General features: G+C 45.6%; 1 protein-coding gene across 1 annotated transcript; it reads left to right on the top strand.

The window, feature by feature from the left end:
- The first annotated feature begins 2076 nt into the window (after positions 1 to 2076).
- LOC135549066 (potassium voltage-gated channel subfamily G member 2-like) lies at positions 2077 to 23454 on the top strand. The gene is made up of 3 exons (XM_064979132.1): positions 2077 to 2270; positions 2424 to 3015; positions 22255 to 23454. The coding sequence occupies exons 1-3, from the start codon at positions 2077 to 2079 to the stop codon at positions 23074 to 23076; spliced, it is 1608 nt and encodes a 535-aa protein (XP_064835204.1). The 3' UTR covers positions 23077 to 23454.
- Positions 23455 to 24894: the final 1440 nt, after the last annotated feature.

A 24894-nucleotide genomic window follows, 5' to 3' on the forward strand; every position in this document is an offset into this window, starting at 1 on the left:
TACCATAAGCCACTTAATTTTAGATAATTTGGCAGTACGTCCAACCACCCTCACAGCCACAGACCATGTGGAACCACTTCTGCCCAGGAACTCCACATCCGGCTTCTTCACCTGCAGGATCGTCTGAGATCAGCCACCCGGACAGCTGATGAAACTAAAAAAGTATTTCTGTCTGTAATAAAGCCTTTTTGTGGCCAAACACATTCTGATTGGCTGGGCCTGGCTCCGCCCCTGCCCAGTCATGTGAAATACATAGATTAGGGCCTAATTAATTTATTTCAATTGACTGATTTCCTTATGAACTGTAACTCAGTAAAATCGTTGAAAATGTTGCGTTTTATATTTTTGTTAGGTATAGTAACTATCGGATTACATTTATAAAGTAACCTAACCAACCCTGGACATACGCACCATAGGAAAAACACACTCTGTTATCTGCACTTGACCCTGGATCCATCCCCATTTTTGTGCCCCCTTTTGTACACTGTAAAATTAACCAAAGAGAATGTGGTAAACCAAGTGGTAAATACATTAGAACACACGGCTTCAGCAGAAGATGTGACATATTATCTGGAGCTTATTTTCCCCTCGAGCCAGGCACTGGAGCGCACTGACACATTTCACTGTGTTTAATCAGCGGGCGATGGATACTCCTGGCTTTTTTTGGGGTTTCCTAAATCTGCAGTTGTCTTTCATGCATACGAGTAACAGGTAGGTAAAATTGTTGTCGTCTGTTTTGAAGTCTCCTCCCTAGCTCATTAGGCTGTCATCTCTGTCATTAGGCTAGCATCTTTCAGAGCTCTACTTTAGTTGCAGTAGACCTGACTGAAATGTTTTCACCCATCTGCAGCAGTGTAATGTAAAATACATCACAATAAATCAATACCTCATCAAAGCACTCTGGTCTCTGGAGACTTTGGAGTGGACTTGTATTATTGGACACGAGAGATTAGGGTTTGATGAAGGACATATACATTCTATCATTTCTCAAAGATTTCGTGATGTTTTCCTCTTATCCACCAAGAGTCTGTCCTGTTTTTCATTTTATTTAACAAGGCAAGTCAGTTAAGAACAAATTCTTATTTACTATGACTGCCTACCCCAGCCAAACCCGGACGACGCTGGGCCACTTGTGCGCCGCCCTATGGGTCTCCCAATCACGGCCGGATGGGATACATACTGAATTCGAACCAGGGACTGTAGTGACGCCTCTTGCACTAAGATGCAGTACATTAGACCACTGTGCCACTCAGGGGTTTTGAGGTTCGGATCACTCTCGTGAATGACTACTCTTAATTGAAACTAACAAGTTTTAGAGTGTAATGCTGAATCATGAAGAGGAGTATTGTGGCTGATAGTAGTTCACTGTGATCTCATTTGGCTTGATATGACTCATAACCCTCACTTGCCCAGAGTGGAGCTGCATTCTGTCAGTATTAAGACTGGAAGGTGCCATTAGAAAGTGCCACATCTTAGGGGTTTGTTTCTTTGGTTGAAGCTGTGGTTATACTAACTAAAAAATATTTATTGGAAGAAGATTAAAACAAGACATTAATGCTGCAGAATGAATTGCCCTTTTTCTGTTGTTGTAAACAAAGTCAATGGCCCATGATGAATCACAGGAAGTTTTACTCTGGTATAGCCAACCTGTTATTTTCTTTGTTGAAATTCCACAGTTAATTTGTCTGTATTTATTGTAATTTAGTGAACCTTGATAAACAATACTTTAAAGAGAAGCTCCTCATTTAGGGCCTCAGCAATGTTAAATACCACAACTTAACCAATTACTCTCTCTGCATCAGGGTTTCCGCTGATGTAAGACTTGTTGTGGTGTGATGAGAGAGTGAGTATGAAGAGTGATTTTAGAAACGGCTTAACCTTGAGATTCTGACCAAATTTGTCCCAATAAACCTGTGGAGTTCATCTCGAAAAACCCAGAACTTTCTTTCCTCTGCTTTGTTTCCACAGAGACCAGCCCTGCTCCTGGATGGGTGAGGTCCCTGCCAACCCAGTCGGCCAGTGAAACACACCCCACCCCTTTCCTCCCAACCAGGGTCCCCCAGAGGAGCAGCAGGGATGTACCAGGAGGTGGCCTTCCTAGCGGGCAGCACGGAAAAAGAGTTCACGCCCTTTCACTTCCCCCTGGAGAACCAGCAGGAGGTGGTCACTAAGAAGGGTGTGTTCTTTAAACGGCAGCGACTGCTGCGGAGGCCCAATGAGACGCAGGAGGAGAACGACCTGTCAGCCGTTATCAATGTAGGCGGGATCAGGTACCGTACCCACAGAATCAGGAGTTGGCGTGTTCAACTCGATAATCAATGCGATACAGTGCCTTAGACCGGTGCTCTACGCGGGAGGCCTCTTGTGCAAGGTTTAAAAGGCATATAAACCGGGCACAGAAACATGTTTTCCTCTCCCACCAGGTACCGTATCCCCTGGTCCGTTCTGGAGGAGTTCCCTCTGACGCGGCTGGGCCGGCTGAGGAGCTGCAGCTCATTGGACGAGATCATGGAGGTGTGTGACGACTACGACGACGGGTGCCAGGAGTTCTTCTTCGACCGCAGCCCATCTGCGTTCCGCACCATTGTGACGTTCCTGGCGGCAGGACGGCTCCGACTGCTGAGGGAGATGTGTGCCCTGTCCTTCCAGGAGGAGCTTGTCTACTGGGGCCTGGAGGACACCAGGTTGGAGTGGTGCTGCCTCAGGAAGCTACGCATAAGACAGGAGGAGCTCAAGGAGCAGCTTAGGATGGAGGAGGAGGAAGCAGAGCTCACCACCACCCTGACCCCCCAGAGCTGTGAGGATGGGCTTGGGCCCCCCGGGGCGGGGGGGGAGGAGGAGGAGGAGGAGAGCCGTATGGCGGGGTGTATGCGCAGTCTCCACGACATGGTGGAGAACCCTCAATCTGGACTTCCTGGGAAGATCTTTGCCTTTCTGTCGGTGGTGTTTGTGGCCATCACCGCGGTAACACTCTGCATCAGTACCATGCCTGACCTCAGGGAGGAGGAGGAGAGGGTGAGTTCACTTCCTGTTTATTCTCTGCTCACAGGCTTTACTTCTGGGTCACACTCAGTTGGGTTATATATTGGGCCAGGAGTTTCACATGACTGAGTTACAGGCCTGGAAAAACTCTGGGTACATTCATATCTGCATTCTGCTGTTAGTCGGATGATGTTTGAGAGACAACCTCCGCATAGTGAGTCTTCCCTCTGATAGTAACTCATCATCACCGAGGTAGTGTGATGGCTCAGGGATGTTGTCATGGACGACTGCTACACTACACGCTACAACTTCAATTACATGAATACCAGATTATTGCCTTTGCCAGGTAACTGCTGCTGGTCTTGCTCTTATTCATGCATTAAAGGAATCTTATTTGCCCACATGGTCTTAGTAATTAACATTACCTTCAGAAAGTATTCATACCTCTTCACTTATTCCACATTTTGTTGTTACAGCCTGAATTCAAAATGGATGAAATATAGATGGGGCTTTTCTCACCCATATAAACACAATACCCCATAATGACAAAGTGAAAACATATTTTTTGAACATTTAGCAAATGCATTGAAAATGAAATACAGACCATGTGGGCAAATAAGATTCGAGGTGTATATCTATCTTCTTTTTTTTTACCTTATTTAATTTTGGGGATCTTTATTGTCCACCTGCACAGTAGATGGCAGAATTCACATAATTATTGCGAATAGGTGCCATTCTTTGCGAGGGTTTGGAAAACCTGGTCTTCGTGGTTCTGTTCGAAATTCATAGATCATTGTATGTGTCATTCAAAAATCATGTTAAACACTTATTGCAATTTGTGACTTGTTAAGCACATTTTTACTCCTGAACTTATAGGTTTTCCATAACAAAGGGGTTGAATACTTATTGACTTGAGACATTTCATCTTATCATTTGTAATTAACTTGTAAAACTGTCTAAAAACCTAATTCCACTTTGAAATGATGGGGTATTATGTGTAGGCCAGTGACGAGAGGCCAAGGGATGTGAATACTTTCTGAAGGCACATTGAGCCAGATATTGCCCTCTTGGGGGTCTCATAGGGGTTAGAAATTGGGCATTGGCCACTTACTGCATTAATTCCCCTGAGGGATAAGTAACTATATGAAGTAATTATATCATAATCTTTTCAGAACTAGTAGTTGTGCCTCTGAGACCTCAGGGTTCCTGCTGGAGTGTCTTTGTGGTGGAATAAACTGACAACCTCCTGAATGACATCAAAAAAGCTTTCAAATGATTAAAGAGAACCTCTGCAGGCTTCTCCCACTATCAAAGAGACCTCCACGTCGGGGTGAAAGAACGATGGAGGGGGGGACTGAGGAAGGGCTGTATCTTCAAAGGGGAAATCAATCTGAGTACAAGGAGGGTTAGCGAGCTACAGTAATTACCAGGAGGGTTAGAGAGCTACAGTAATTACCAGGAGGGTTAGAGAGCTACAGTAATTACCAGGAGGGTTAGAGAGCTACAGTAATTACCAGGAGGGTTAGCGAGCTACAGTAATTACCAGGAGGGTTAGCGAGCTACAGTAATTACCAGGAGGGTTAGCGAGCTACAGTAATTACCAGGAGGGTTAGCGAGCTACAGTAATTACCAGGAGGGTTAGAGAGCTACAGTAACTATGAGGGTTATCGCGCTACAGTAATTACCAGGAGGGTTAGAGAGCTACAGTAACTATGAGGGTTATCGCGCTACAGTAATTACCAGGAGGGTTAGCTAGTTACAGTAACTATGAGGGTTATCGCGCTACAGTAGCTACCAGGAGGGTTAGAGAGCCATCTACAAGGAGGGTTAGCTAGTTACAGTAGCTACAAGGAGGGATTGCAAGCTACAGTAGCTACAAGGAGGATTAGTGAGCTAGCGACATGGAGGGTTAGCTAGTTACAGTAGCTACAAGGAATGTTACCCTTACAAAAAAAATTGCAGTCAAAGTGCAGTATGCTGCAGTTTCAAAAATGCTATCTTTTTTGTAAGTGTAACGTGCTACAGTAGCTACAAGGATGGTTACAGAGCTAACTACAAGGAGGGCTAGCTAGTTCAAATCTATTTTTATCCGATGTTATTGCGGGTGTAGCGAAATGCTTGTGCTTCTAGCAGACAGTGCAGCAATATCTAACAAGTAATATCTAACCAATTACACAACATATACACACATCTAAGTAGGAATGAATTAAGACTACATACATATATGGACGAGCGATGTCAGAGCAGAACAGACTAAGATATAGTAGAATAGTGTAGAATACAGTGTATACATAAGAGATGAGTAATGCAAGATATGTAAACATTATTAAAGTGACTAGTGTTCCATTCCTTAAAGTGGCCAGTGACTCCTACTCTATGCCTATAGCCAGCAGCCTCTCTGTGTTAGTGATGACTGTTTAACAGTCTGGCCTTGAGATAGAAGCTGTTTTTCATTCTCTCGGTCCCAGCTTTGATGCACTTGTACTGACCTCACCTTCTGGATGATAGCGGGGTGAACAGGGAGTGGCTTGGGTGGCTGATGTTCTTGAGGATCTTTTTGACCTTTCTGTGATATCTGGTGCTGTAGGTGTCCTGGGGGGTGGGTAGTTTGCTCCCGGTAATGCGTTGGGCAGACCTCACCACCATCTGGAGAGCCATGAGGTTGCGGGCGTTGCAGTTGCCATTTTAGTTGACAAGCCAAATATCTTTAGCCTCCTGAGGTTGATGAGGCTCTGTTGCGCCTTCTTCACCACACTGTCTGTGTGGGTGGTCCATTTCAGTTTGTCAGTGATGGGTATGCCAAGGAACTTGAAGCTTTCCACCTTCTCCACTGCAGTCCCATCGATGTAGATAGGGGGGGTGCACCCTGTGATGTTTCCTGAAGTCCACAATCATCTCCTTTGTTTTGTTGATGTTGAGTGTGAGGTTGTTTTCCAGGCACCACACTCCCAGAGCCCTCACCTCCTTCCTGTAAGCTGTCTCATCATTGTTGGTAATCAAGCCTACTACTGTTGTATCATTTGCAAACTTGATTGCGTTGGAGGCGTGCTTGGCCACGCTGTCGTGGTTGAACGGGGAGTACAGGAGGGGGCTGAGCACATACCCTTGTAGGACCCCAGTGTTGAGGATCAGTGGAGTGACGGTGATGTTTCCCACCACCTGGGGGCGGCCTGTCAGGAAGTCCAGGACCCAGTTGCACAGGGTGGGATTCAGACCCAGGGCCTTGAGCTTAATTATAAGCTTGGAGGGTACGGTACTATGGTGTTGAATGCTGTGCTAAAGTCGATAAACAGTATTCTTACATAGGTATTCCTCTTGTCTAGATGGGATAGGGCAGAGTGATGGCGATTGCATCATCTGTGGATCTATTGGGGCGGTAAGCAAATTTAAGTGGGTCTAGGGTGGCAGGTAAGGTAGAGGTGATATGATCTTTGACTAGTTTCTCAAAGCACTTCATGATAATAGAGGTGATTGCTACGGGGCAATAGTCATTAAGTTCAGTTACCTTTGGATTCTTGGGTACAGGAACAATGGTGACCATCTTGAAGCATGTGGGGACAACATACTGGGATAGGGAAAGATTGAATATGCCCGTAAATACACCAGCCAGCTGGTCTGCACATGCTCTGATGATGCGGCTAGGGATGCCGTCTGGGCTGGCAGCCTTGCGAGGTTTAACAGGTTGAAATGTTTTACTCACGCCGGCCACAGAGGAGAGCCCACAGTCCTTGGTAGCGGGCTGCGTCGGAGGCACTGTGTTATCCTCAAAGCGTGCGAAGAATGTGTTTAGCCTGTCCGGAAGCAAGACGTCGGTCTCGGTGACGTGGCTGGTTTTCCTTTTGTAGTCTATGATTGTCTGTAGTCCCTAGTTGCAGTTGCTACATGGAGGGTTAGTTACAGTACAAAGAGGGATAGCGTTAGCGAGCTAACTCCCCAAACCAAGACCTTCTCTTGGAGTGCTCATTTCCTATTAGTGGAGGGGAGGTTACTGGATGAGCTATAAATCCTCTTAGAGATCGGGCTACTTTTTTCAACATTCTGTTAAAAATCGTGCAACATTTCAATGTCCTGCTACTCATGCCAGGAATATAGTATATGCAGATGATTAGTATGTGTGCATAGAAAACACTCTGAAGTTTCTAGAACTGGTTCAATGATGTCTGTGACTATAACAGAACGAGTTCCGTGGTCAAAATCGCCAGAAAACCTGGTCACTAAATCGACGGAGAAAAAATCAATCCGCCAGTCCATGTATTGTCTATTGGAAGGAAAAATACTTAAGGCTGAGAATACAGTTCCTATAGCTTCCACACGATGTCGCCAGTGTTGTGATTTCGATTCAACTAAATCGTTGGTCATCTGAGTAATAGCCACATACGGTTGTCAAGTTCACAGCTGTAAACAATGGAACCGGAAAAGTTGACTACGTTTCCCAAACTTGTGCCTATTGAATACAGATCGCTCCGTGATCAATTTGATCGTTTATTAACGTTTAGTAATACCTAAAGTTGGATTACAGAAGTAGTTTGAAGTGTTTTGTCAAAGTTTATAGGCAACTTTTTTAATTTAAAAAAATAACGTCGTGTTTAAAAAGTGTGTTTTTCCTGGATCTGATGGTCTTCATAAATGGACATTTTGGGTACACAAGGACCGATTTAATAAAACAAAAGACCCAATTGTGATGTTTATGGGACATATAGGAGTGCCAACAAAGAATCTCGTCAAAGGTAATGAATGTTTTATATTTTATTTCTGCGTTTTGTGTAGCGCCGGCTACGCTAATTCCTTTGTTTACGTCCCCTTCTGGTATTTCTGCGTGTTGCCTGCTATCAGATAATAGCTACTCATGCTTTCGCCGAAAAGCATTTTACAAATCTGACTCGTTGGCTAGATTCACAACGAGTGTAGCTTGAATTGAGTACCCTGCATGTGAATTTTAATGAACGTTTGAGTTTTAACGAGTGCTATTAGCATTTGGCGTAGCGCAATTGCATTTATTGTTGGCAGGGGGTGCGGTTGTGTCCCGGGTGGGCCAGACAGGTTAAAAGAGTAAATACTGTAAGTGAGTGAGGGAGACCGAGGTCAGGCAAGGATATATACTGCTGTGTTACAATGAGAGAGACTTGACAAACAAACAATATATATGTTTTCTGTGTATTACCATCTCAATGTTTGGACCCTTACAAAAAATGATCGCCGTTTTGAAACTGCTGTAAAAGTGCAGTAACTGCAGTCGACTGGTATTTTGGACGCAGTATTTGCAGAATAACTGCAGTGTACGGCAGTTGTACTGCAGTTACACTGCATAATTACTGCAGTAAAAGACAATGGTGCAGTTATACTGCACTCTGACTGCAATCTTTTTTTCGTAAGGGGGGTTCAAGGAGAGTTGTGTAGCCCCATGCTGTAGGTGTGTAGGTTATGCTGTGGGCTGTATGTTCATGTGTTAATGTTAGGCAGAACAATATTGTGACTAAACACTTCAGTGCAATCCAGATCAACTAGCTTCATTAGCCAGAGCTAATAACCTTTTTTGAATGGAGTCCACCCACCATCCTCTTCCATTTAGCTAATATCCATTAACAGGAGGCTTCTGATGGCACAGATCTTCCCACTATGGCTCCAAATGAAACTAATGAAATTAAATCCCCAGAACGCCTTCTTTATTGAGATGTAGATTCAGAATCAGTTTATCATGATGTGATGTTTCAGCTATAGGCTAAACGCATGAACAACTAGACCAGCAGGATAAAATCTACTACAGTTGAAGTCGGAAGTTTACATACACTTTGGTTGGAGTTATTAAAACTTGTTTTTCAACCACTCCACAAATTTCTTGCTAACATCGTTTTGGCAAGTCGGTTAGGACATCTACTTTGTGCGTGACACAATTTTTCTAACAATTGTTTACAGACGGATTATTTCACTTCATTGTATCACAATTCCAGTGGGTCAGAAGTTTACATACACTAAGTTGACTGTGCCTTTTTTAAACGGCTTGAAAAATTCCAGAAAATTATGTCATGGCTTTAGAAGCTTCTGATAGGCTACTTGACATCATTTGAGTCAATTGGAGGTGTACCTGTGGATGTATTTTAAGGCCTACCTTCAAACTCAGTGCCTCTTTGCTTGACATCATGGGAAAATCTAAAGAAATCAGCCAAGATTTCCAAATGCCTGAAGGTACCACGTTCATCTGTACAAACAATAGCACACAGGTATAAACACCATGGGACCATGCAGCCATCATACCGCTCAGGAAGGAGACTCATTCTGTCTCCTAGAGATTAATTTACTTTGGTGCTAAATGTGCAAATCAATCCCAGAACAACAGCAAAGGACCTTGTGAAGATTCTGGAGGAAACAGGTACAAAATTATCTACAGTGGGGAGAACAAGTATTTGATACACTGCCGATTTTGCAGGTTTTCCCAACTTACAAAGCATGTAGAGGTCTGTAATTTTTATCATAGGTACACTTCAACTGTGAGACAGAATCTAAAACAAAAATCCAGAAAATCACATTGTATGATTTTTAAGTAATTAATTTGCATTTTATTGCATGACATAAGTATTTGATCACCTACCAACCAGTAAGAATTCCGGCTCTCACAGACTTGTTAGTTTTTCTTTAAGAAGCCCACCTGTTCTCCACTCATTACCTGTATTAACTGCACCTGTTTGAACTTGTTACCTGTATAAAAGACCTGTCCACACACTCAGACTCCAACCTCTTCACAATGGCTAAGACCAGAGAGGGTGTAAGGACATTAGGGATACAATTGTAGACCTGCACACAGCTGGGATGGGCTACAGGACAATAGGCAAGCAGCTTGGTGAGAAGGCAACAACTGTTGCCGCAATTATTAGAAAATGGAAGAAGTTCAAGATGACGGTCAATCACCCTCGATCTGGGGCTCCATGCAAGATCTCACCTCGTGGGGCATCAATGATCATGAGGAAGGTGAGGGATCAGCCCAGAACTACACGGCAGGACCTGGTCGATGACCTGAAGAGAGCTGTGACCACAGTCTCAAAGAAAACCATTAGTAACACACTACACCGTCATGGATTAAAATCCTGCAGCGCACGCAAGGTCCCCGTGCTCAAGCCAGTACTTGTCCAGGCCCGTCTGAAGATTGCCAATGACCATCTGGATGATCCTGAGGAGGAATGGGAGAAGGTCATGTGGTCTGTTGAGACAAAAATAGAGCTTTTTAGTCTAAACTCCACTCGCCGTGTTTGGAGGAAGAAGAAGGATGAGTACAACCCCAAGAACACCATCCTAACCGTGAAGCATGGAGGTGGAAACATCATTCTTTGGGGATGCTTTTCTGCAAAGGGGACAGGACGACTGCACTGTATTGAGGGGAGGATGGATGGGGCTATGTATCGCGACATCTTGGCCAACAACCTCCGTCCCTCAGTAAGAGCATTGAAGATGGGTTGTGGCTGGGTCTTCCAGCATGACAACGACCCGAAACACACAGCCAGGGCAACTAAGGAGTGGCTCCGTAAGAAGCATCTCAAGGTCCTGGAGTGGCCTAGCCAGTCTCCAGACTTGAACCCAATAGAAAATCTTTGGAGGGAGCTGAATGTCCATATTGCCCAGCGACAGCCCCGAAACCTGAAGGATCTGGAGAAGGTCTATATGGAGGAGGGGCCAAAATCCCTGCTGCAGTGTGTGCAAACCTGGTCAAGAACTACAGGAAACGTATGATCTCTGTAATTGCAAACAAAGGTTTCTATACCAAATATTAAGTTCTGTTTTTCTGATGTATCAAATACTTATGTCATGCAATAAAATGCAAATTAATTACTTAAAAATCACACAATGTGATTTTCTGGATTTTTGTTTTCGATTCCGTCTCACAGTTGAAGTGTACCTATGATAAAAAATTACAGACCTCTACATGCTTTGTAAGTAGGAAAACCTGCAAAATTAGCAGTGTATCAAATACATGTTCTCCCCACTCTATATCCACAGTAAAACGAGTCCTATATTAACATAACCTGAAAGGCCGCTTAGCAAGGAAGAAGCCACTGCTCCAAAACCGCCATAAAAAAGCCAGACTACGGTTTGCAACTGCACGTGGGGACAAAGATCGTACTTTTTTCCCACAAAATGTTCTCTGGTCTGCTGAAACAAAAATAGAACTGTTTGGCCATAATGACCATCGTTATGTTTGGAGGAAAAATGGGGAGGCTTGCAAGCCGAAGAACATCATCCCAACTGTGAAGCACGGGGGTGGCAGTATCATGTTGTGGGAGTGCTTTGCTGCAGGAGGGACTGGTGCACTTCACAAAATAGATGGCAACATGAGGAAGGAAAATGATGTGGATATATTGAAGCAACGTCTCAAGACATCAATCAGGAAGTTAAAGCTTTGTTGCAAATGGGTCTACCAAATGGACAATGACCCCAAGCATACTTCCATAGTTGTGGCAAAATGCCTTAAGGACAACAAAGTCAAGGTATTGGAGTGGCCATCACAAAGCCCTGACCTCAATCGTATGGAAAATTTGTGGTTAGAACTGAAAAAGTGTGTGCAGCAAGGAGGCCTATAATCCTGACTCAGTTACATCAGCTCTCAGGAGGAATGGGACAAAATTCACCCAACTTATTGTGAGATGCTTGTGGAAGGCTACTCGAAATGTTTGACCCAAGTTAAACAATTTAAAGGCAATGCTACCAAATACTAATTGAGTGTACGTAAACTTCTGACCCACTGAGAATGTGATGAACGAAATAAAAGCTGCAATAAATCATTCTCTCGACTATTATTCTGACATTTCACATTCTTAAAATAAAGTGGTGATTTTAACTGACCTAACACAGGGAATTGTTACGAGGATTAAATGTCAGGAGTTGTGAACCTGAATTTTAATGTATTTGGCTAAGGTGTATGTGAACTTTTGACTTCAACTGTACATTTGTAGTCTTACACTAAGAGCTGGCGTCCTCAACCATGTTAAATCTTACATTCTGTTCAGGAATTTAGCTTGTTCCTCCATCCGGAGGACAGGCTTATCTCACCTGCTCAGAGATGTTCTGACAACCCTTGTCTTCCTGACTCCAGTTAGGCTCTAACTTTCACATCCCTTTGCCTGTGTGCAGGTGTGGATCCATTAAAACAGAAACAATGTTGTGGTTTGTGCAAAAGTGTCAGAGGACAAATCCAATGTGATGATGGTGATTTTAAAGCACTTAGCTTGTCTGTTCTGATATAGCTCTGAGAGCGATTCAGGGCCACATAACAGCTGCATGCATGTGCACACACACACACAGTTTTATGGGTCTGCTTATTGTCTCTATCTGGATTAATAGAGGATTAAGAACTGTGTGTCCTCTATGTAATGTGTCTTCAGAGTTTTCTCCTCAGAGTAGTAGAATTGGGATGTCAATTTCATCCATGTCAAAATGGCTTATTTCTCCCCCTGTAACGTCTGTGGAAATGTAGGACTTGTTTTATCTGCTTTCATCTCTGATAAATGAGATCTCTGGCTGATTTAATGGAGAGCTGAGCTTTCAGGTTGCCATCTTTACAGGTGAAAAAGAACGAGGGGAAATGACTTTAAATCTTTAAATTGTTCTGCCTTTAATTGTTGCTTTTCTGTTCGTAAATGGAATACTAATAACTCATATTCTTTACTCTGAATCCTCCTCATGAGACTTTGGGATACTTTAGTCTTGAATTAATAAAATTCTTGCTTGTTCCCTCACTCAGCTACTCTGTCTCCTCTCTTGCATACAGTATACAGTGCCGTGAAGAAAAATGATTTGCCCCCTTTCAGATTCTCTATTTATGCATATTTTTGATACTAAATGTTATCGGATCTTCAAACCAAAACCTAATATTAGATAAAAGGAACCTGCGTGAACAAATGACACAAGAATGACATACTTATTTCATTAAAAAAGGTATGCAACACCCAATGCCCCTGTGTGATAAAGTAATTGCCCCCCCCCCCCCTTACACTCAACTGGTTGTGCCACCTTTAGCTGCAATGACTCCAACCAAACGCCTGTAGTTGTTGATCAGTCTCTCACTTCACTGTGAATGAATTTTGGCCCACACTTTCATGCAGAACTGCTTTAACTCAGCGACATTTTGTTGGTTTTCAAGCATGAACTACTCGTTTCAAGTCCTTCTACATCTTAATTAGGATTAGGTCTGGACTTTGACTAGGCCATTCCAAAACTTGATTGTATCATTGCCTTGCTGCATGATCCAGCTGCGCTTCAGCTTCAGCTCAGACAGATGGCCTGCCATTCTCCTGTAGAATTCTCTGATACAGAGCAGAATGCATGGTTCCTTCTATTAAGGCAAGTCGTCCAGGTCCTGAGGCAGCAAAACATCCCAAACCATCACACTACCACCACCATGCTTGACCGTTCGTATCAGGTTCATATTATGTAATGCAGTGTTTGGTTTTCGCCAGGCATAATGGGACCCATGTCGTCCAAAAGTTTATACTTTTGACTCATCTGTCCATGGAACATTCTCCCAAGAGTCTTGATGATTATCCAGGTGCTTTTTGGCAAACTTGAGTAAATTTTTTTGGACGAGATGGGTCCCATTTATGTCTGGCGAAAACCAAATGCTGCAGTGAGACAGCTACTATCTCTCTCTGCTCTAATCATACAACAGGATCCTGAGGCCATCTAGCCTCAAGCAAATTCTCTCACAAACGCACACAGCATGGCTGGCGGGCAGCACTTTGATCCTCTGTTAGAGAGACAGCAGCTCCCTGAGTTCAGAGTGCCCCTGTTGTTTCTCCTTCGGCAGCTGCCCCTATACCAGCCCACAGTTTACAAATACTACCAGGTGTGTCAGCCCACAGTACAAATGCTACCAGGTGTGTCAGCCAACAGTCTTCATATACTACCAGGTTTGTCTTCTCTGCTTTTTAAATCTAAAATCAGTATTAACATACAGTGCCTTCAGAAAGTATTCATACCCCTTGACTTATTCCACATTTTGTTGTTACAGCCTGAATTCAAAATGGATTAAATACATTTCCTTTCTCACCCATCTACACACAATACCCCATAATGACAAAGTGAAAACATGTTTATTTTTTTTATTTTTTTGCAACATATTTAAATGAAATATTCACACCCCCGAGCCAATACTTTGTAGAAACCCTTTTGGTAGCAATTACAGCTATGACTCTTTCTTGGTAAGTCTAAGAGTTTTCCACACCTGAATTGTGAAACATTTGCCCATTTTTATTCTTTAAAACATTCTTCAAATTCTGTCCAATTTGGTTGTTGATCGTTGCTAGACAACCAATTTCAGGTCTTGCCATAGATTTTCAAGTAGATTTAAGTCAAAACTGTAACTCTGCCAACATTCACTGTCATCTTGGTAAGCAACTCCAGTGTAGATTTTGCCTTGTGTTTTAGGTTATTGTCTTGCTGAAAGGTGAATTCATCTCCCAGTGTCTGGTGGAGAGCAGACTGAACCAGGTTTTCCTCTAGGATTTTGTCTGTGCTGAGCTCCATTGCCACGTCCTGACCTTAGATATCTCTGTTTTTCTATATATTTTGGTGAGTTCAGGGTGTGACAAGGGTGGGTACTCTAGTTTTTGTATGTCTAGGGTTTTTGTATGTCTATGTTGGTCTGATATGGTTCCCAATCAGAGACAGCTGTTTATCGTTGTCTCTGATTGGGGATCATATTTAGGTAGCCATTTTCCTCATTTGTGTTGTGGGATCTTGTCTTTGTATAGTTTCCTTAGTGCACAGCAGTAGCATCACGGTTCGTTGGGTTGTTTGTTGTTTTGTTAGGTGAGTTTCAGTTTATTAAAATTATGTGGAACTCTACTCACGCTGCGCCTTGGTCGCATCATTATGACGAATATGACATCCATTCCCTTTCTTTGTTATTCTAAAAAAACTCCCCAATCTTTAACGAATTACAAGAATAACCATAACATGATGCCAACACCACTATGCTTGAAAATATGGATAGTGATGCTCAGTAATGTGTTGTATTTGCCCCAAATATAACACTTTGTATTCAGGACAAAAAGTTATTTGCTTTGCCATATTCTTTGCAGTATTACTTTAGTGCCTTTTTGCAAACAGGATGCATGTTTTGGAGTAGTTTTATTCTATTCAGGTTTCCTTCTATTCACTCTGTCATTTAGGTTAGTATTGTGGAGTAACTACAATGTTGTTGATCCATCCTCAGTTTTCCACAGCCATTAAACTATGTAACTGTTTTAAAGTCACCCTTGGCCTTGTGGTGAAATCCCTGAAATTTAAATTTTTTAAATTTTTATTTCACCTTTATTTAACCAGGTAGGCTAGTTGAGAACAAGTTCTCATTTGCAACTGCGACCTGGCCAAGATAAAGCATAGCAGTGTGAACAAACAACACAGAGTTAGTTACATATGGAGTAAACAATTAACAAGTCAATAACACAGTAGAAAAAAAAGAGTCTATATACATTGTGTGCAAAAGGCATGAGGCGGTGGGCGAATAATTACAATTTTGCAGATTAACACTGGAGTGATAAATGATCAGATGGTCATGTACAGGTAGAGATATTGATGTGCAAAAGAGCAGAGAAGTAAATAAATAAAAACAGTATGGGGATGAGGTAGGTGAAAATGGGTGGGCTATTTACCGATAAGACTATGTACAGCTGCAGCGATCGGTTAGCTGCTCAGATAGCAGATGTTTGAAGTTGGTGAGGGATTCGTTCCAATCACAGGCAGCAGAGAACTGGAACGAAAGGTGGCCAAATGAGGTGTTGGCTTTAGGGATGATCAGTGAGATACACCTGCTGGAGCGCATGCTACGGGTGGGTGTTGCCATCGTGACCAGTGAACTGAGATAAGGCGGAGCTTTACCTAGCATGGACTTGTAGATTACCTGGAGCCAGTGGGTCTGGCGACTAATATGTAGTGAGGGCCAGCCGACTAGAGCATACAGGTCACAGTGGTGGGTGGTATAATGTTTCCTTCCTCTCAGGCAACTGAGTTAGGAAGGATGCTTGTATCTTTGTAGTGACTGGGTGTATTGTTACACCATCCAAATATTGTTTTGTTTGTTTACTTTATCAATAGGTGCCCTTCTTTGTGAGGCATTGCAAAACCTCCCTGGTCTTTGTGGTTGAGTCATTATTTACCTTACAGATTATTGTATGTGTGGGGTACAGAGACAAAGTAGTCATTCAATCATGTTAAACCCTATTATTGCACACAGAGTGAGTCCATGCAAGTTGTGACTTGTTAAGCACATTTTTAATCGTGAAGTTAATTATGCTTGCTATAACAAATGAGTTGAATACTTACTGACTCTAGACATTTCAGCTTTTCATTTATTAATTTGTAAAAATGTCGACAACAAAAAACATGGAGTATTGTGTGTAGGCCAGTGACAAAATATACATTTATTCAGGCTGTAACACGTGTGGGAAGGTCTAGGGATGTGAATACTTTCTGAAGGAACTGTATACGACTAGGTGTGTCAGTCTACATGTACTACCAAGTGTCAGCCCGCAGTCTACATGTACTACCAAGTGTCAGCCCGCAGTCTACATGTACTACCAGGTGTCAGCCCGCAGTCTACATGTACTACCAAGTGTCAGCCCGCAGTCTACATGTACTACCAAGTGTCAGCCCGCAGTCTACATGTACTACCAAGTGTCAGCCCGCAGTCTACATGTACTACCAAGTGTCAGCCCGCAGTCTACATGTACTACCACGTGTCAGCCCGCAGTCTACATGTACTACCAAGTGTCAGCCCGCAGTCTACATGTACTACCACGTGTCAGCCCGCAGTCTACATGTACTACCACGTGTCAGCCCGCAGTCTACATGTACTACCAGGTGTCAGCCCGCAGTCTACATGTACTACCACGTGTCAGCCCGCAGTCTACATGTACTACCAAGTGTCAGCCCGCAGTCTACATGTACTACCAGGTGTCAGCCCGCAGTCTACATGTACTACCAAGTGTCAGCCCGCAGTCTACATGTACTACCAGGTGTCAGCCCGCAGTCTACATGTACTACCAGGTGTCAGCCCGCAGTCTACATGTACTACCAGGTGTCAGCCCGCAGTCTACATGTACTACCACGTGTCAGCCCGCAGTCTACATGTACTACCAGGTGTCAGCCCGCAGTCTACATGTACTACCAGGTGTCAGCCCGCAGTCTACATGTACTACCACGTGTCCGCCCGCAGTCTACATGTACTACCAGGTGTCAGCCCGCAGTCTACATGTACTACCAAGTGTCAGCCCGCAGTCTACATGTACTACCAAGTGTCCGCATGCAGTCTGAAATTGAGCGAACAGCGTAACATTTTTGCCACAAGGGAAAAGACAGTGATTTCCACTAGATACCACTGCCACATTCAGAACAGCTTTCCCATTTTGAAATGTCAACATATTTTATACAAGGTTTCTCTGTTGCACTTTTACCTTTAAAACAACATCGGATCTTCAATATTATATCCAGTATCAGAAGAAACAATAGGCTGGGCAGCACCACCTACTGGAGAATTGATCTATCTACATCTACCTTTGGTCTCCCATCCAGGGTTTTAACCAAGCCCAGCCCTGCATAGATATGATTTTGTCACTCACTGTGCTATCATGAGAATAATTAATGAGATCCCCACTTAAAACTAGATTCACTGTTGCTATCAAAGTCATTCCAAAGGGTAGGTTTAACACAGCAAAGGAAATACTTAATACGTCATTATTATCAATTGTACTAGTTAGGCCTTTTTAAAGCATTTGCAAAGTCATCAACAGCTATTGTTTCAATTCAACCCAGGGGTCAAAACAGAAGTTGGAGAATCTAGACCAAAGAAATGTGTGTTCTCAGATGAGGAAGTCTTGAAATTCAAAAATGGCCGCCATGTTTATAGCTGCTATGTTAACAGTCCTGTCCTCACCCCACTTTAAATCTGCAACATTTTCTCTCCGCCAACAAGAGGGGTGTGAACAGATTGTTTCATGAACAGTGCTTGTTCCCATAGAAATAGACGTGGCGTGCGCAGGGGGGCATGAGTGGGGAAAGATTGGTAAACACACTTCATGGCTGGTACACGCCTGTCTGGAGCTCTGATACGGTCAGAGTAGCATGTTTGCTGAATCGGATAATTGTGTGTTTTTAATTTGTTTTACAGGTGCACACACAAAAACTGATTGAATCAACATCGTTTCCATGTCATTTTAACAAACAGAAAAAATAAATGTGATGACATTGAATCAACGTGGAAAACTGATTGGATTTACAAAAGTCATCAACTCAAGGGAATTTCCTCTTTTTTTTTCTTTTTTTTACCCAACTTTTAACCTAAATCCAATGTCATGGTGGCATCTTTTGTTAACTTCATGTTGAATTCACGTTAGTTGATAACTCAACCAGACGTCTGTGCCAGTGGGTTTATCGTTGTGCTCTGTGAATAACCAAGCATAGTGACGTGGTTGCATGTTGTCTGAATTAGTAAACATGGAAGAAAGGTTGTTTTCTGAAATGTTTATTTCTGTTCTGCCTTCTAAGCCTTTCAGATACACAGATTTGCTTTGATTAAATTATATTTACTACAATAATGAGAATCTAAATTGTCCCCCAGCTCTGTTCTTACTCTCCCTCCTCACTATGCGACGTTGTATGTTTCCAAAGATACACTGGATTGGTTTTTAAGCACCTCTTATTCACAAGGGATGATTTTCTAACAGGTTAGAGCTCAATAGCTGCTCAAAGACATATGTTCCCTAATAACATTTAAGGAGTAATTGGGTAGAATGTATAATGAAACGGAAGGCAAGTCACAAAAAGTTGGCAAAAGTAATTAAGACATTATTTTATGCTCACTTGTTCTTAAACATGTTGATGAAGCGTAGCTAGGTTTCCCAGAGTAAGAGTGTAAAGAAAGGAGGACCAACAGCTTGGGTTATTTCTTTTATACAAATCAATAATTATAGATGGCTTTACGCATCCACCCCCTTCTCCATCCCCTCCTCCCCCCTCCTCACAGTTCTCCTTCTGGGCCTGTTTTCATAATCACATGTAATTACAGTTCTATCATATTTATGGGCCAATTTAGAGCAGACGGAAAATGTATTACGCTACAGGAAGTAAGGATGTTTCAGCATGTCAAAGTAAATGTATTTATAATATATTTATAATGTAGTCACAGTTGGCTTTAGCTTTCTACCTGCTGATTCCAGGAAGGAAATCATTTTCACATAATGGAGAGAGAGGGATTACTGGTGTGGATGGACACCAGTAATTTATATCTTGGGTACAAAGATTCTGTATGTATGACCAGATATTGCTACCAGGGTGGTTTGTCTAAAAGAGTTGTACATTGTACTGTATAGCGAAATGTCTTGTCAATTAAAGGAAGGGAATAGTGTTTCCTCAGTCAGTGTTCAACCTCAATGAATCATCAAAGCCTCTCCTCTTACCTTTATAAATCATGTCAAGCACTGCCGACAGACAGCCTGCCTATTTTATAATACAAAGGAAGACAAATTGACATCTCCCTCCGGCTGTTTGATCAAAGAAACTGATCTCTTTTCCTGTTGATCCCAATCAACTAGCAGGAACATTCAGATTTTTTCTGTGCGCTGCTCCATCAGAGTACAAAACCCTCTCCAGCTCTCCCTCAATCACTGCTCTGGCACCCTCCATCTCCTCTTCTCCCCAGCCCCCCCACGCTGGTGTAGAGGAGTCTGGCACCCTCCCTCTCCTCTTCTCCCCAGCCCCCCCACGCTGGTGTAGAGGAGTCTGGAACCCTCCCTCTCCTCTTCTCCCCAGCCCCCCCACGCTGGTGTAGAGGAGTCTGGCACCCTCCCTCTCCTCTTCTCCCCAGCCCCCCCCCCACGCTGGTGTAGAGGAGTCTGGCACCCTCCCTCTCCTCTTCTCCCCAGCCCCCCCACGCTGGTGTAGAGGAGTCTGGCACCCTCCCTCTCCTCTTCTCCCCAGCCCCCACGCTGGTGTAGAGGAGTCTGGAACCCTCCCTCTCCTCTTCTCCCCCCCCACGCTGGTGTAGAGGAGTCTGGCACCCTCCCTCTCCTCTTCTCCCCAGCCCCCCCCCCCCACGCTGGTGTAGAGGAGTCTGGCACCCTCCCTCTCCTCTTCTCCCCAGCCCCCCCACGCTGGTGTAGAGGAGTCTGGCACCCTCCCTCTCCTCTTCTCCCCAGCCCCCCCCACGCTGGTGTAGAGGAGTCTTGCACCCTCCCTCTCCTCTTCTCCCCAGCCCCCCCATGCTGGTGTAGAGGAGTCTGGCACCCTCCCTCTCCTCTTCTCCCCAGCCCCCCACGCTGGTGTAGAGGAGTCTGGCACCCTCCCTCTCCTCTTCTCCCCAGCCCCCCCACGCTGGTGTAGAGGAGTCTGGCACCCTCCCTCTCCTCTTCTCCCCAGTCCCCCCCCCACGCTGGTGTAGAGGAGTCTGGCACCCTCCCTCTCCTCTTCTCCCCAGTCCCCCCCCCACGCTGGTGTAGAGGAGTCTGGCACCCTCCCTCTCCTCTTCTCCCCAGCCCCCCCACGCTGGTGTAGAGGAGTCTGGCACCCTCCCTCTCCTCTTCTCCCCAGCCCCCCCACGCTGGTGTAGAGGAGTCTGGCACCCTCCCTCTCCTCTTCTCCCCAGCCCCCCACGCTGGTGTAGAGGAGTCTGGCACCCTCCTTCTCCTCTTCTCCCCAGCCCCCCCACGCTGGTGTAGAGGAGTCTGGCACCCTCCCTCTCCTCTTCTCCCCAGTCCCCCCACGCTGGTGTAGAGGAGTCTGGCACCCTCCCTCTCCTCTTCTCCCCAGTCCCCCCCCACCCCACGCTGGTGTAGAGGAGTCTGGCACCCTCCCTCCCTCTCCTCTTCACCCCAGCCCCCCCACGCTGGTGTAGAGGAGTCTGGCACCCACCCTCTCCTCTTCTCCCCAGCCCCCCCACGCTGGTGTAGAGGAGTCTGGCACCCTCCCTCTCCTCTTCTCCCCAGCCCCCCCCCACGCTGGTGTAGAGGAGTCTGGCACCCTCCCTCTCCTCTTCTCCCCAGCCCCCCCCCACACGCTGGTGTAGAGGAGTTTGGCACCCTCCCTCTCCTCTTCTCCCCAGCCCCCCCCCCCCACGCTGGTGTAGAGGAGTCTTGCACCCTCCCTCTCCTCTTCTCCCCAGCCCCCCATGCTGGTGTAGAGGAGTCTGGCACCCTCCCTCTCCTCTTCTCCCCAGCCCCCACGCTGGTGTAGAGGAGTCTGGCACCCTCCCTCTCCTCTTCTCCCCAGCCCCCCCACGCTGGTGTAGAGGAGTCTGGCACCCTCCCTCTCCTCTTCTCCCCAGTCCCCCCCCCCCACGCTGGTGTAGAGGAGTCTGGCACCCTCCCTCTCCTCTTCTCCCCAGTCCCCCCCCCCCACGCTGGTGTAGAGGAGTCTGGCACCCTCCCTCTCCTCTTCTCCCCAGCCCCCCCCACGCTGGTGTAGAGGAGTCTGGCACCCTCCCTCTCCTCTTCTCCCCAGCCCCCCACGCTGGTGTAGAGGAGTCTGGCACCCTCCCTCTCCTCTTCTCCCCCAGCCCCCCACGCTGGTGTAGAGGAGTCTGGCACCCTCCCTCTCCTCTTCTCCCCAGCCCCCCCACGCTGGTGTAGAGGAGTCTGGCACCCTCCTTCTCCTCTTCTCCCCAGCCCCCCCCACGCTGGTGTAGAGGAGTCTGGCACCCTCCCTCTCCTCTTCTCCCCAGTCCCCCCACGCTGGTGTAGAGGAGTCTGGCACCCTCCCTCTCCTCTTCTCCCCAGTCCCCCCCCCACCCCACGCTGGTGTAGAGGAGTCTGGCACCCTCCCTCCCTCTCCTCTTCACCCCAGCCCCCCCACGCTGGTGTAGAGGAGTCTGGCACCCACCCTCTCCTCTTCTCCCCAGCCCCCCACGCTGGTGTAGAGGAGTCTGGCACCCACCCTCTCCTCTTCTCCCCAGCCCCCCACGCTGGTGTAGAGGAGTCTGGCACCCTCCCTCTCCTCTTCTCCCCAGCCCCCCACGCTGGTGTAGAGGAGTCTGGCACCCTCCCTCTCCCCCCCCACGCTGGTGTAGAGGAGTTTGGCACCACTGGTGGCTCTTGAACTGGCCCTTCGAGCCAGATAGGAACAACTGACTTGTGTGATTTAGGAGACAGTTCCTTTCCTAACAATGTCTTGCATTATAATTGTTGCTCACCTTCACACTTTTACCCCTTAACTTTTTCAACAACACTTTTAAAACCCTTAACACTGTTCTCTCTCTTCCACTGTGTTTTTCTTAACACAGTTTCTTCTGTCTTCCAGGGTGAGTGTTCTCAGAGGTGCTACAATATCTTTGTCCTGGAGACGGTGTGTGTGGCCTGGTTCTCTCTGGAGTTCCTGCTGCGCTTCATCCAGACGCCGAGCAAGTGTGTGTTCCTGAAGACGCCCCTCAACATCATCGACGTGGTGGCCATCCTGCCCTACTACATTACCCTGATCGTAGACTCTCTGTCTGAGGGAGGGGAGAAGCCCAGCGGCGGGAACAACTACCTGGAGAAGGTGGGCCTGGTGCTGCGGGTACTCCGGGCCCTGAGGATCTTCTACGTGATGCGTCTGGCGCGCCACTCCCTGGGGCTGCAGACCTTAGGCCTGACGGTCCGACGCTGCACCCGTGAGTTTGGCCTGCTCCTCCTCTTCCTGTGTGTTGCCATGGCACTTTTCTCCCCTCTGGTGTTCCTGGCGGAGAGCGAGATGGGCGCCAAGTATGACTTCACCAGCATCCCTGGCACCTACTGGTGGGCGGTGATCTCCATGACAACGGTGGGGTACGGGGATATGGTGCCGCGGAGCATCCCGGGTCAGGTGGTGGCACTCAGTAGCATCCTCAGTGGGATCCTCCTGATGGCGTTCCCCGTCACCTCCATCTTCCACACATTCTCTCGGTCCTACCTGGAGCTGAAGGAGGAGCAGAACAGAACGCTGAGACAGAAACCAGACTTCCAGGACTCCACCAAGTCTCAGAACAGCGAGGACTCGGCCGAGACCGACAGTTATCATGGCATCACTGAGGCCGCCGCCTCCGCATTACGCAAGAAGTCCATCGCCATTGCGTCACAGAGGAGGGCCATGCAGACTCAAGACTGAGTGTGTGTGTGTGTGCAATGTGAGAGCCTGAGGTTGTGCAGTGCTCTACTAAAGCTAGAGGACTACTAAACAGGGATTGGACGTTTTTCTTGAGCTTAAGAAGAAAAGGAGCTCTGACGTTTGTGATCCTCATAGCTCTGTCCATCAGACTTCAATAGAGTTTCTAAGATTTTATAAGACAGCTGCAAAAGTATTTTTGCTGACATTATTGGTGAAGAGCTGACCAGAAGATAAAAAGACAAGTTCTCTGTGGTCAAAGGACATTTCACCCAGGAGAGAAGCCCTACAACACAGGAGTGTAGAAGCCCTACAACACAGGAGTGTAGAAGCCCTACAACACAGGAGTGTAGAAGCCCTACAACACAGGAGTGTAGAAGCCCTACAACACAGGAGTGTAGAAGCCCTACAACACAGGAGTGTAGAAGCCCTACAACACAGGAGTGTAGAAGCCCTACAACACAGGAGTGTAGAAGCCCTACAACACAGGAGTGTAGAAGCCCTACAACACAGCATGGGGAGAATGCTTCTCTCTCACAAATATTCAGTATGGTAATGATATTATTTTAGTGGAAAAACACCTTTGATTAAAATATTATAATGTTGGTATATATTTAGGACAAGAAGGATTGCAATAAGATAAGTGCAATAAGAAAGATTGACTATAAACACATTTTACAGATTTCTGAATGCTTAGTTTGCTTCTATCTAGACTCAGGATCTGCATATTTTAATAAATGTAAGGAAACTATGACCTCGGCTGATGTAATGTATGTTTCTACACAACTTTATTGAATGAATTTCAGCCCATGATTCTGTTACGTTTCCCTCCAGTTGCACATCTCTTCTGACTAATAAATGGTTCTGCTTTCAGGCATGGTTACATTACACGCAAGAGTCATTGGATGGATAGGGCAGTTTTGCATAGGGCAGTTTTGTTAGCTATCTAGCATGCGCCAAACACCGGTGTTTGTGTAAGCGTAACTTGGGAAGTGTAGCAGAAGTGGTTTCATTGGATGGAGGCACCCATAGCTGTATGGATCTGTGCAAAACTGCTACAGTAAATGTATATTTTTGCTCGCTGGTGAAAGATAAGGGCCATATGTTTTGAAAGCTGTATCGCAAGCGATGATTATTGACGTTTCTAAACGTTAAAACACCGCGTCGGAATTGTAGTTCACCAATTCACCAACTTCGCCAGTCGTGGGCGAAGCTAATGGCTGGAAACTGTAGGGAGAAGGCAGAATGCCTTCTATAGTTTAAGAGCTAGGCGTTATCATCCTGTGTTGGTGGGCAAACGTGAAATCAAAACCCAACGCTTAAATAGCCAATGGATCTAGGGATGTAACCGCTTCCCCATGTCTCTCAAACCTCCATTTTGGAAGATACTGACTTTATGAAAATGTACACTTTATAAACTCAGTAAAAAAAGAAACGTCCCTTTTTCAGGACCCTGTCTTTCAAAGAAAATTCGGAAAAATCCAAATAACTTCACAGATCTTCATTGTAAAAGGTGTAAACCCTGTTTCCCATACTTGTTCAATGAACCATAAACAATTAATGAACATGCACCCGTGGAACGGTCTTTAAGACACTAACTGCTTACAGGCAATTAAGGTCACAGATATGAAAACTTAGCACACTAAAGAGGCCTTTCTACTGACTCTGAAAAACACCAAAAGAAAGATGCCCAGGGTCCCTGCTCATCTGCATGAACACATGCCTTAGGCATGCTGCAAGGAGGCATGAGGACTGCAGATGTGGCCAAGGCAATAAATTGCAATGTCCGTACTGTGAGACACCTAAGACAGCGCTACAGGG

The sequence above is a fragment of the Oncorhynchus masou genome, chromosome 12, assembly GCF_036934945.1.
Source record: "Oncorhynchus masou masou isolate Uvic2021 chromosome 12, UVic_Omas_1.1, whole genome shotgun sequence".
Taxonomy (NCBI): domain Eukaryota; kingdom Metazoa; phylum Chordata; class Actinopteri; order Salmoniformes; family Salmonidae; genus Oncorhynchus; species Oncorhynchus masou.

Bases quoted from the DNA above. Each gene is read 5' to 3' on its own strand.
- LOC135549066 (XM_064979132.1), top strand. From the start codon at position 2,077: ATGTACCAGGAGGTGGCCTTCCTAGCGGGCAGCACGGAAAAAGAGTTC. The intron at 2,271-2,423 runs GTACCGTACCCA...CTCTCCCACCAG, and splicing joins ATCAATGTAGGCGGGATCAG to GTACCGTATCCCCTGGTCCG. The intron at 3,016-22,254 runs GTGAGTTCACTT...TCTGTCTTCCAG, and splicing joins TCAGGGAGGAGGAGGAGAGG to GGTGAGTGTTCTCAGAGGTG.